The 12,500-nt window shown below is 51.0% G+C and overlaps 1 protein-coding gene across 1 annotated transcript; it reads left to right on the top strand.

Moving 5' to 3' along the window:
• Positions 1 to 7,439: 7,439 nt before the first annotated feature.
• On the top strand, positions 7,440 to 7,826 carry LOC311124765 (histone H2A; the record flags this gene model as incomplete). Its single annotated transcript, XM_084198866.1, has 1 exon — positions 7,440 to 7,826. One exon carries the CDS (start codon positions 7,440 to 7,442, stop codon positions 7,824 to 7,826), a length of 387 nt encoding a protein of 128 aa, XP_084054992.1.
• Between the last annotated feature and the right edge of the window lie 4,674 nt (positions 7,827 to 12,500).

The following is a 12,500-nucleotide window of genomic DNA, read 5'->3' as shown; positions in this document are numbered from 1 at the left end:
TACTACCTGTCGTGGAAAAGAAATTACGCACACTAGGCTACTTTTACGCACACAACATTGTCCCACTCTGGGTGTGTGCGAAGGGAGAGGCATATAATAGAGGGCCAAAATGGCTCAGAAATTCGACCTCACGAGTGCACCCTCACCAGCCATTTTTATATATGAGCCACTGGGCTATTCCCGTTCAGAGGCAGGCTGCTGTGATGTGTTACAAGTGCCATGTAATAACAATAACAATACTATAGTGGCTTCGAATTGAAACTCACGAGTGCACCCTCAACAGCCATTTTTATATATGAGCCACTGGGCTATTCCCGTTCAGAGGCAGGCTGCTGTGATGTGTTACAAGTGCCATGTAATAACAATAACAATACTATAGTGGCTTCGATTTCAAACTCAAGAGTGCACCCTCACCAGCTGTTTGTTTCCCATTTGGAGAGAAATAATGTGTGGATGTCATTTCGGACATTTTGGCGCTCACGCGAAATGACACAAAGTAACAAAGTCGGAGGGAAACAAAGTAGCCTCTCACTCGCTGCCTGTGGGTGGGAACCGGCTTAGGGCTGTCTGTCTGTCCATCTGTCTGTCCCTCGCTCCAATTGGATAAGGCCACACCGGCCCGGTGGCCAATCGTTGCCTCTTGTGGCGAGGTATATGTACGGCTCTCGAAGTGGCGAGCGGCTCATTCAGTTCTATATCGTGGAGCTCCGCCCCATAGGGGAGCTATGCTCCTAGTGGTTTACCCTCTGCCCTAAGGCAGACGCAGCCTGAAACAAAATTATGCACACACCTACAGCCAATAGGAGTACAGGTGTCCCTATATAAGGAACCCCGTTCCCTCAATCTGCCTCCCATTATCTTCAGCGACTGGACTAGAATTGAAGAAGCCATAGAAGACTCAGGAAGATCTCGTCGTTGATATCCAGCCATCAACGTCTTCCTACAATGAGCACACCAAGCTTATCCTAAGGTAAGCATTTAACAAAAGCTCTTTTCAGAGCTCAATGTCGCTGTTCCCCTTGGCGGCTGTCGACCCCCCCCGACATTGTTTCGTGGGTTGAGAGGCACAGCACGCCAGGGACAGCTTCATCAATCCCCCACTATGCGCCAGCTGCGCCCTCCTTTTTTGAAGGAGTGGAAGCAGCATTGGGCATTTTTAGGGAGGATATTCCTCTTGAGGATGTGCTATCAGTGTTAGTCTCAGCTGAGGCATCATCTGAGGGCACTGACTCAGGAGATGACAGGGCTATTGGGGAAGAAATGAATATTCTATTGGAACAATTCATTACACTGACCCAGATGTTTAACCCCCCTTTTCCTTCGGGAAATTGTGTGGTCATTACATCCCTGGATGATGACGCCACAGCCTCTCTGTGCCTGAATTCTCAGGTCTCATTGAGTGGGCTGCTAAACAGCGGGAGATTAAGCTGCCCCCCATTCCCTCCAACCCGGAAGTGGATATGAGGAAGGGCGGCCGTTACTCTCGCTACAGCTTGGCGTCAGACGGCGGCCTCCAGCAGCAAGGGAGCGGGCCTCGCCCCCCCCTGCAGCGCCAGAGGTGCCGGCGAGAGAGGTCATTAAAGCGTCATCCTGGCATCACCCGAAGGGCCGGCCAGAAGAGACGCCGTTTATGACAGGCGAGGGGGAGAGAACGGAAGACGGCACAGCGCCTGCTGTGACCGAGCCCACTGTCCCCCCCCCACTCTACCGTTGAGTGTATGGAGGAGAATGTTTTTTGTTGATGTGTGTAATAAAGAGTTGGCTCTACTTGACACTGTCAAGAAAGAGCCCCTTTTCCATAATACATCCGAGAGCGTTCGACCTTCCTCACTCTCGCTCTCTCTCTTACCACTATGAGTGCAGCTCAGCCCACCATGGTGCGTTGCTGAATGCACACATAAGGCAGGTATATAAAAGGTATTAAGTGTACCTTATAGGACCTCACTTTACAGACTCCTAGGAGTGCCGTAGTGAGTGTCTCACATAGCAGGCTGCAGTCTCAGCCAGATAATGGCATGATGACGCGACCGCTATCCGGGACGGCGCTCTGTCTCAGGCTAACGCCTCAGTCAGTGCAGTTCAGACCCGTGCTGCGTTCACGGAGGGCCTGATTACTACGGTTACGGGCGTAACCACGTATCGGCGCCCCCGTTTCTCTCAGAACGCGCTGATAATAACCACATTGGGGGTGGCGCACTATCACAGACTAAGGTCTCTGTTAGTACGACCCAGACCCATGCTGCGTTCAAGAAGGGCCCGATTACCACGGTCACGAAGGTGCCCAGTGTATCGGCGCCCCCACCTTTTCCTGAACGCGCCCAGGCTCACCACACTGAGTGTAGTTCAGCCCACCAGAGGTGCAGAGCTGAACGCACACAGGAGGTGAAAGGAGGAATAATACCTAGACGCCGTCTTGGTTTATCTCAAAGAGACCTCACATTACAGACTCCAAGGAGTACTGTAGTGAGTGCCTCTCATAGCAGGCTGCAGTCTCAGTCAGGAGACATGATGACGCAGCCGCTAGTTGGGGATGGCGCACTATCGCAGACTAAGGTCTCGGTTAGTGCGATTCAGACCCATGCTGCGTTCACGGAGGGCCCGATTACCACGGTGACGAAGTTTCCCAGTGTATCGGCGCCCCCACTTCTTTCTGAACGCGCTAATACTCACCACACTGAGCGTAGTTCAGCCCACCAGAGGTGCAGAGCTGAACGCACACAGGAGGTGAAGGGAGGAAAGATACCAAGACACCGTCTTGGCTTATCTCAGGATACCTCACATTCAGCAGACAGCTGTCTCTGTCCCAATGTGACATGAAGACGCAGCCGCTAACCGGGAATGACGCCTTGCTGCAGGCTAATGCCTCAGTCAGCGCAGATCAGACCCGTGCGACGTTCACGGAGAGCGGGAATACCAGGGTTACAGGTATAACCAAGGTATGGACGCCTCCGGCTTATTCTGAACGTATCAATGCCCATGGCTCTGAGCGCAGCTCACCACACATTGAGTGTGTCGTTGAACAGCCGCTTAAGACCAGTAAAGAGGCATTGTGGCACCACCGTGTGGTATCAGTCAGAGATCACACCTTTCAGATTCTGTTGAGTTCTGTAAAGGATAAGTCTCATGCTAAGCGGCAGTCTCAGTCAGACAATGACATGATGACGCAATCGCTTTCCGGGAAGAGCGCTCTGTCTCAGGCCAGTACCTCAGACAGTGCAGTTCAGACCCGTGCTGCGTTCACGGAGGGCAAGATTACTGGAGTTACGGTCGTAACCAACGTATCAAAGCCCCCGACTCTCCCAGAACGAGCTGATGTGTCCTCTCCCTTTCAAAGGGGGCCCGCCTTGGGCTATTCCACCAACCCAGTGCTGGGGAATAGCGGCGGCGAGGGCCATAGAGGAATACAGGTCCTTCCTACTGGACGCACCACAGCTTCGTGCGCACCCGCTTTCTCTGCATTGCTGGCAGTGGCGTCGAAGCTGTACCCTCTCACGCTGGCTAGAACAGACGTTAGAGAAGGGTTATGCCCTCCAATTCCATCGGACCCCACCCCCGTTCAGGGGAGTGGTGGAAACGGTGATGAAAACGCCAGACAAAGTAGCCGCTCTGAGATCAGAGATTACGGAACTTTTGGCGAAGGAGGCGGTCACAGTAGTTCCCCGAGAGCAAAGGAACAAGGGGCTATACTCGCCCTATTTCCTAGTGCCAAAAAAGACGGGGGGAGTGAGGCTGATTTTGGATTTACGCATTCTCAACGAGAGCATAACCAAACGGCCCTTCCGAATGCTGACGACAAAACGCCTACTGGAATGTGTTCAGAAGGGAGATTTTTGTACAAGCATAGACCTAAAGGACGCGTACTTTCATGTGCCGATACAATCGCGTCACAGAAAGTTTCTGCGGTTCGCCTTTCAAGGGGTGGCGTACGAGTTCACGAGGATGCCGTTTGGGTACGCCCTGGCACCTCGGACGTTTTCCAAATGTGTGGAGGCGGCATTGGAACCGCTGCGTCGTCAAGGGATAAGGCTATTAGCCTACCTAGACGACCTGTTGATTCTCGCCCCGTCAGCAGAGCTGGCGTTCACACACACGACACAGACAGTGATTCATCTCACGCGTCTGGGGTTTGCTGTGAATTGGAAAAAGAGCGCACCTTGGCCCAGTCATCAGATTGTCTACCTGGGACTACAGCTAGACACTGTTATGATGAGGGCGCGAATTTCGGACCCTCGAAGGGCAGCATTGTTGCTAGCCCTGAGGAAGTGTCGTCCGAATCACACAGTAACGGCGCTATCGATCATGTCACTTTTGGGTCTCATGTCGGCAGCCCACTCTGTGGTCCCGCTAGGGCTTCTGCATATGCGCAAAGCACAGCGGTGGTTCGCCCAACTAAGACTAGACCCAGTGCGTCAACGTCATCGGTTGGTGGTGGTTCCTCTCTCGCTAAGAGCAGACCTGGACTATTGGCGGAACCCGTGCGTTCTCACGCACGGAGTCCCGATGGGCAAGGTGTCATCCTACATTCCAGTGTTTACAGATGCCTCTCTGACTGGATGGGGAGGGACATGTCAGTCTCAAGCGATAGGAGGTGCATGGCCTCAATCAGGTCGTCACATCAACCTCCTAGAGTTGGAAACGGTGCGACTGGTCTTGACCCACTTCGCGTCTACCCTTCGGGGTCGCGATGTGCTGGTCTGGTCAGACAACCGAACCACAGTGGCTCACATAAACCGCCAGGGAGGGGTCAGGTCTCCTGCCCTTCATCGGGCGGCAGTGGAATTGTGGCTGTGGGCTCACAAGCACCTTCGCTCGTTGAGAGCAGCACACATTCCGGGCTACTTGAACGTAGGGGCAGACATCATGTCAAGAGGGGGTCCTCGAGACGACGAGTGGTGTCTGCACCCGGACATTGTTCTACAGATTTGGGAACAATTCGGGAGAGCCGAGGTGGACCTGTTCGCGTCACGTGTGAACGCGCAGTGTCCCCTATGGTTCTCTCTGAGGAACCAGGACGAACCGCCATTGGGAAGAGACGCATTCGCGCACTACCCGTGGCCGAGAGTTCTCCTGTATGCATTCCCTCCGCTGTCTTGCATTCTCCCACTGCTAGCCAGGGTGAGGTCAGAGGAGCTGTCAGTGATACTGATAGCGCCCGATCGCCCGGGGGCTCCGTGGTTTGCAGAGATGAGTCAGATGTTGATTGCGCCACCCTGGCCAATTCCACATCGACGAGACGCGTTGATTCAGGCGGGAGGCTCGATAGGGCAATGGCCCATAATCGGCCAACCACTGAAGGCTTGGTTCCTGAATGGGACAGGTTAAAGCGCCGTGGGTTGTCTGATGCAGTGATCAGAACAATACAGGGCGCAAGAGCCGGTTCCACTTGTAAGCTGTATACCAGCAGATGGAATGTTTTCTCACGATGGTGTGATACACAGGACGTGGACCCCATGAGCTGTCAGGTAGAGAGTGTGCTCTCATTCCTACAGTCTATGTTTGATAGGCAGAAATCGCCCTCCACTATTCGAGTGTTTGCAGCGGCAATTTCAGCTGGTCATGAAGGGTTTAACGGAAAAAGTGTGTTCACTCATCCGTTAGTGAAACGTTTCCTATTGGGAACGCGACGGCTTAGGCCAAGGCCTAGAGCTACGCTGCCCAAGTGGGATTTGGCATTGGTTCTCGAAGCGCTATGTAAGTCGCCGTTCGAGCCATTGAATCAAATACCCCTCAAGATGCTGTCTATCAAGACGGCGCTGTTGCTCGCCTTGACTACTGCTAAACGAGTCAGCGATTTGTGTGCACTGTCGACGAGACCCGACTGCCTAGCCATTAATGGCGATCTGAGCAGAGCGGTGTTACGTCCTAACCCGGCATTTGTGCCAAAGGTTATTAACAGTGCATATAGATCGCAGATCGTGGAATTGTGGGCTTTTCATCCCCCTCCCCATGGGGAGAGGAGTGAGGAAAAGCTTCACTGTCTGTGCCCAGTACGCGCTTTGGCGTGTTACGTTAGGCGCACAGAGGCGGTTAGGTCATCGCCTCAGCTGTTTGTGTGTCACGGTGCGGCTGCATTGGGTAGACCACTTTCAAAACAGCGTTTGTCTCATTGGCTTTGTGAAGGCATTGAGACGGCGTACGAGGCGGCGGGGCAACAACCGCCTCAGGGTATTAGAGCACACTCCACTCGTGGAGTAGCAGCTTCTACTGCTCTTTTCAGAGGAACAGAGGTAGAGGATATTTGTAGAGCGGCGTCATGGTCGACACCGTCTCCTTTTATCCGTTTCTATCTGTTGGATATGTCTTCTAACTCTTTGGCTCGGTCTGTACTCAGCGTGGCTGAAGGGGGATCTTGAGCAGAATAGAGAAAGAAAGCAGGATTGTGAATAGGTTCATAAGTCCGCTTTTATTAGAAGTAACATATTATGGACATGTTTTCTAACTCTTGGGTTCGATCGAATTTCAGCAGAGCTGAAAGGCGTTCTTGAGCTAGAAAAAGAGGACAGAGCAGGACCTTGGACAGGTTCCAATCAGGTCCGCTCTGGTTAGGAAGACTTATGTCAGGAATAAGCCTTTTAAACTCCAATCTCGATTGCACTCAGCATAGCTGAAGGAGAATCTTGAGGTAGAGGAGGGAGAAGCAGGATGATAGACTGATCTATATCAGGTCCGCTTTGGATGAAGAGCATATTCTGTGGCATGTCTCCTGGCTGACAGTGTCAGCATATAGAAACATGTACTGAGTGGACAGAATGTGAGGTCATCTATCTGAGGTTCAGTTAGTATGACTGATATATTTTGCTCCATAGAATATTGAGGCACGGCTATCTGCTAGTCAGATTAGCACGGCGTCTATTCTATTGATTTGCCCAACAGCCATTGACATTGTCATTGAGCTAGATGGGGCGGGTCTATAACCGATGACGCGGTATATTGTGACGCCCTTTTGGGTTTTTAGTCGCAGTACTGCGGGAATTGGTTGCAGCCATTGCTGGGCTTGACCTTTTCATTTTTTAATGGGAAGTGTTAGGCTCGGCAGGGGGTACATTTTGGAGCGTTCGCTCCGCCTTAAACCACTAGGAGCATAGCTCCCCTATGGGGCGGAGCTCCACGATATAGAACGATTAGTTACCGGAGTGTAACTCCAGTTCTATGAGTGGAGCGGAGCCCCATAGGACTTAAGGCCCTACCGACCCTCTCTAGTCTCGCTGAAGATAATATCTCGGGAGGCAGATTGAGGGAACGGGGTTCCTTATATAGGGACACCTGTACTCCTATTGGCTGTAGGTGTGTGCATAATTTTGTTTCAGGCTGCGTCTGCCTTAGGGCAGAGGGTAAACCACTAGGAGCATAGCTCCCCTATGGGGCTCCGCTCCACTCATAGAACTGGAGTTACACTCCGGTAACTAATCGACTTTCTGTGACTTTCTCAAGCTACCAATATGAGCGGAAGAGGCAAAACCGGAGGCAAGGCCAGGGCGAAGGCAAAGACCCGTTCATCCCGTGCTGGCCTCCAGTTCCCCGTGGGCCGTGTGCACAGGCTGCTGCGCAAAGGCAACTACGCCGAGCGTGTGGGCGCTGGCGCACCAGTCTACCTGGCCGCCGTACTCGAGTACCTGACTGCTGAGATCCTGGAGTTGGCCGGCAACGCTGCCCGTGACAACAAGAAGACTCGTATCATCCCCCGTCACCTGCAACTGGCCGTCCGTAACGACGAGGAGCTGAACAAACTGCTCGGCGGTGTGACCATCGCTCAGGGTGGTGTGCTGCCCAACATCCAGGCAGTCCTACTCCCCAAGAAGACCGAGAAGGCAGTCAAAGCCAAGTAAATTCGCTACTGCGACTTCAACTTGACTACTCAACCCCCAAAGGCTCTTTTAAGAGCCAACCACCTAGCTCTCCAAAAGCGCAAAGTACCTTTCTATGACCGCAATACATTGAGTGGGTGTATACACAACTATTTCGACATTCTGTGCCCACATGAGGCCTTGCATGAACAACAACACCTACTTGGCCTCATTTGCCATAGCAGGCTAGCATTAGATGATACGTGCCTATAAGCTGTCACTCTTGACTTTGGCGACTATTATTGCGCGTAAAGGGCCGGCGGCGTCCTATTGCGCGCGCACCGGGAGTTTGAGTTTTGGAGAGGCCGGGCCTCCCGTCCAATGGCCAACGGAGGAGGCCTGCGAAACGGGCCAATCGGGGTGGTGGGGAGATGGTGTCCAATCAGCAGGCGCCACTGCCGGCTTTATAAACTTCACATAGGCATTTCGAGGCTATACTCCCGACTGTCAGAGCAGCGCCATGGCCAGAACCAAGCAAACCGCTCGCAAATCCACCGGTGGCAAAGCCCCCAGGAAGCAGCTCGCCACTAAGGCTGCTCGCAAGAGTGCCCCGGCCACCGGCGGTGTGAAGAAGCCTCACCGTTACAGGCCCGGCACCGTGGCTCTGAGAGAGATCCGTCGTTACCAGAAGTCCACTGAGCTACTCATCCGCAAGCTGCCCTTCCAGCGCCTGGTGCGAGAAATCGCCCAGGACTTCAAGACCGACCTGCGCTTCCAGAGCTCCGCCGTGATGGCCCTACAGGAGGCTAGCGAGGCTTACCTGGTCGGCCTGTTCGAGGACACCAACCTGTGCGCCATCCACGCCAAGCGGGTGACCATCATGCCCAAGGACATCCAGCTGGCCCGCCGTATTCGCGGAGAGCGCGCATAAATGAGGATGACCTGAACTCGAATATCCCCCAAAGGCTCTTTTAAGAGCCACCTCCATATTTCCATCAAAAAGGCACAATTGTTCCATGTATACACGCACCTCTACATTAGCCACCATGTATGTTGTTCACTAACACGTCTAAAAGCTACGTATTGCACCTTTTTAGTTGCCTGAAGTCTAGCTTCAATGTTTGTGTGTGTGTATATACACAACCATCTGGCATCATCCACTTCCTTTGAACTATATAGTAACACAGTAAAATGCTTTACAAAGGAGGGGAAAAAGAAACGAGTGATAATATAGGCCGAATAGTAACAAGAATTGTGTTCAGATGAATAATTGACACTATTAGTTGTGTGTAATAATAGCCTTGCATGCAGTCCAGAAAAAACATTGCATGCCAACTTACTTTGAAAGTCCCATGTTGCAGTGCTGCTGAGAGACTCATGCAGAGGCCCAAACTTTACAATGGAGCACGGAGGCCATCTTGTGGTTAAATGTGGGTACTGCACCTCATGGTGAGTCCCTTTCAGCATTTGCTCTTTAGGCCAGCGTTTCCCAAACGCGGTCCTGGGGTCCACAAGGGGTGCGCGTTTTGCGTTTTGCCCTAGCACTCCACAACTGATTCTAATACTCCCAGCTTGATGATGATGAGTTGATTATTTGAATCAGCTGTGTAGTGCTAGGGCAAAAACTCCCAAAATGTGGCCCGAGTTTGGGAAACCCTGCTTTAGGCTAATACTAGCCTATTAGGATGACTTGGTTCGATCGCTTTAATGGCAACTGCTGAACTCTGGTTTCACTAATTACTTGTCCCAGGTCACCATTATGAATCCAATAGCAAAACAAATGTTTCAAAATAGCTCAATAGTGAAAAAAGGCCAGGAAATGATGGGTTCTCAGCAATATTTCACCAACAACCAATCACTATTCACGCATAGACATTAGGATCATCAACAAATATTCCTAAGTCATACTACAAAAGGGTTGTAACGAAATGGATTTGTCTGTTCAATGCAAGTTCAACGTCAAAGAAAAAGTGCATCACCACAACAAACGTGTCTTTAGATACACTGTAAAAAATGACTTTGTGGAATGTACTCAAGCTATTACAGTCAACAAAAGCACACGTCATATTGTTGAGTAGATCTTTTTGCTTGTTTTTATGAGTAGATAAGCTTGAGTAAGTTGAGTTGATGTGGTCCAATACATTGAGTAAAGATGATAGAGACGTAAAAAGGATTATATTACGTTGATTCGACTCAAATAGACATTGTGTTATTTTACCTGAATGATTCATCCTATTATGTATTTAGACCAACTTACTTTGGATTCACTCAATCACATCCCTTAAGAGAAAAGGTATCCGGACACCGGGAATCCATTTATTTAAACATCAACGGTTTGCAAAACATCTGTTATTATGAGTTGACAAATTACGTAATTGCAATCAACACTGCAGGTAAATCATGATTGCTGCAGGTAGGCAACACCGTAGAAATAGGAACTACAACACTAACAACAAGTGACATTTACTCCTGATGTACTGACTGACCTGTTGCAACCTCTACAACCACTGTGCTTATTATTTGACCCTGCTGGTCATCTATGAACGTTTGAACATCTTGGAGAAAAATGTGTGAAACCACTGCCTATATGAGGAGCTGTCGTTGTTTGTTTTATTACCACATACTTATGGAAATTGCACCGGTTGAGAGATGATGGCTCTCTTGTGCCTACGGTGAAGGGTACTTCTGATCCAGCAGGTGGTGCTAAGATCCCTCCCTATATGACTTGAATGATGAGTTGATTTATTCCTTATAGCTCCTAATGATTTTAAGGCCAGTGTTGGCAAACATTACTTGTGCTCCAGCAGGTGGCCATGACATCCCTCCCTATATGACTTGACTGACCAGTTAGTTGATGGACTCCTTATAGCTCCTAAATTTAATGATTTTAAGGCCAGTGTTGGCAAACATGACTTCTGCTCCAGCAGGTGGCCATGAAATCCCCCCCTATATGACTTGACTGACCAGGTAGTTGATGGACTCCTTATAGCTCTTAATGATCTCAAGTGTCTGTGTTTTTATGTGGTTAGGAGTTTTGCTCACTGCGTGTCCCCCTTCCATTTCAGTGTTTCCCAACTCCAGCGGTAGAGTAGGCTACCCCCAACAGGACCCATTTTTCTTGTAGGCCTGGACAGCCACAGCTGATTGAACAACCTGTCACCTAAATTACCAAGTCCTCAATGAGTAGAATCAGGTGCAACAACAACAACAACAACAACAACAACAACAACAATATGAGGAGAGGGACACAGTGTACTAGCTGATCTCCCAGTTGTCACAGTTTGGCCTTGTGTTCCACATAGCCTATATCAGTATTTGAGTATGTTTCCCGCGCACGTTAGTTGCTTTCACGTCATCTTTGAAATCGCTCCTCCCTAGTCCCCTAGAACGAGCGCCCTCCCCTTTGCAACGCCTCCGAACATATAACAGAGGCGCGCTTTCTGTGCCGCCGGCCTCAATCAGGTCGACCAAACGCAGATAATAGCGCACCGCGCACCGGCGCTGAAATCATTCATTCACTTGAACTCAACTAGCGAACACACCATGTCCGGAAGAGGCAAAGGCGGCAAGGGACTCGGAAAAGGAGGCGCCAAGCGTCACCGCAAAGTTCTCCGCGATAACATCCAGGGAATCACCAAACCCGCTATCCGCCGTCTGGCTCGCCGCGGCGGCGTGAAGCGTATTTCCGGTCTGATCTACGAGGAGACCCGCGGTGTCCTGAAGGTGTTCCTGGAGAACGTGATCCGTGACGCAGTCACCTACACCGAGCACGCCAAGAGGAAGACCGTTACCGCCATGGACGTGGTCTACGCTCTGAAACGTCAGGGACGCACCCTGTACGGTTTCGGCGGTTAAACCCACTCTCTTCGGAACCTCAACACCCCGACTCGAACCCAAAGGCTCTTTTAAGAGCCACCCACATCCGCTTAAAATGGGCCCATTCCATGTAGTGTTATATATAACAACAAATGTTTAGTATGCAATTTAGTAAGAAAGTATGAGCCACTTCGAGTGGACAGGGAGTATTAATTAGAGGATTCTAATGTCCCGTCCACTTTTAGCGCACAGAGGGAGGCCTATATCTGACAGTGGCAAAGTGTAAGAACGTTATTATTTTGGGTCAAGCAATAGTGGAATTTGGACAACATAAAGCCACCACGAGTCGGTAGACGTGGCTCGAAAAGAGGGGGACAGCGCGCACACACACACACACACAGTCCAAAATGGGAGCCCTATGTCTGACGGTGCCAAAGTGGGCAATTCTATCACCAGCATTATTTGGCACAACAATCGTGCCATTTGGACACCTATTAAAGCCCCCCTTTTGAAACACACAATTCCCCATCGGTCACAGAGCATAGGCTATAGAGAGGAGGGAGGGAGGGAGGGAGGGAGGGAGGGAGGGAGGGAGGGAGGGAGGGAGCAAGCAAGCAGGGGAGTGTCTACGGCCGCTGACTTTGCTTAGCTTCCTCTTCATAAGACGGGTAAGCGCCCTTCACCCCCTCATTCGTTTCTGAGAAGCAACGAGACATCATCATGCCCGAGCCAGCAAAGTCAGCGCCCAAGAAGGGCTCCAAGAAAGCCGTCACCAAGACCGCAGGGAAGGGCGGCAAGAAGCGCAGAAAGTCCAGGAAGGAGAGTTACGCCATCTACGTGTACAAAGTCCTGAAGCAGGTCCACCCCGACACCGGCATCTCCTCCAAGGCCATGGGAATC

The sequence above is a fragment of the Coregonus lavaretus genome, assembly GCF_964263955.1.
Source record: "Coregonus lavaretus genome assembly, contig: HAP1_SCAFFOLD_497, whole genome shotgun sequence".
Taxonomy (NCBI): Eukaryota; Metazoa; Chordata; class Actinopteri; order Salmoniformes; family Salmonidae; genus Coregonus; species Coregonus lavaretus.
This window is presented reverse-complemented; position numbering and strand designations above follow the sequence as displayed.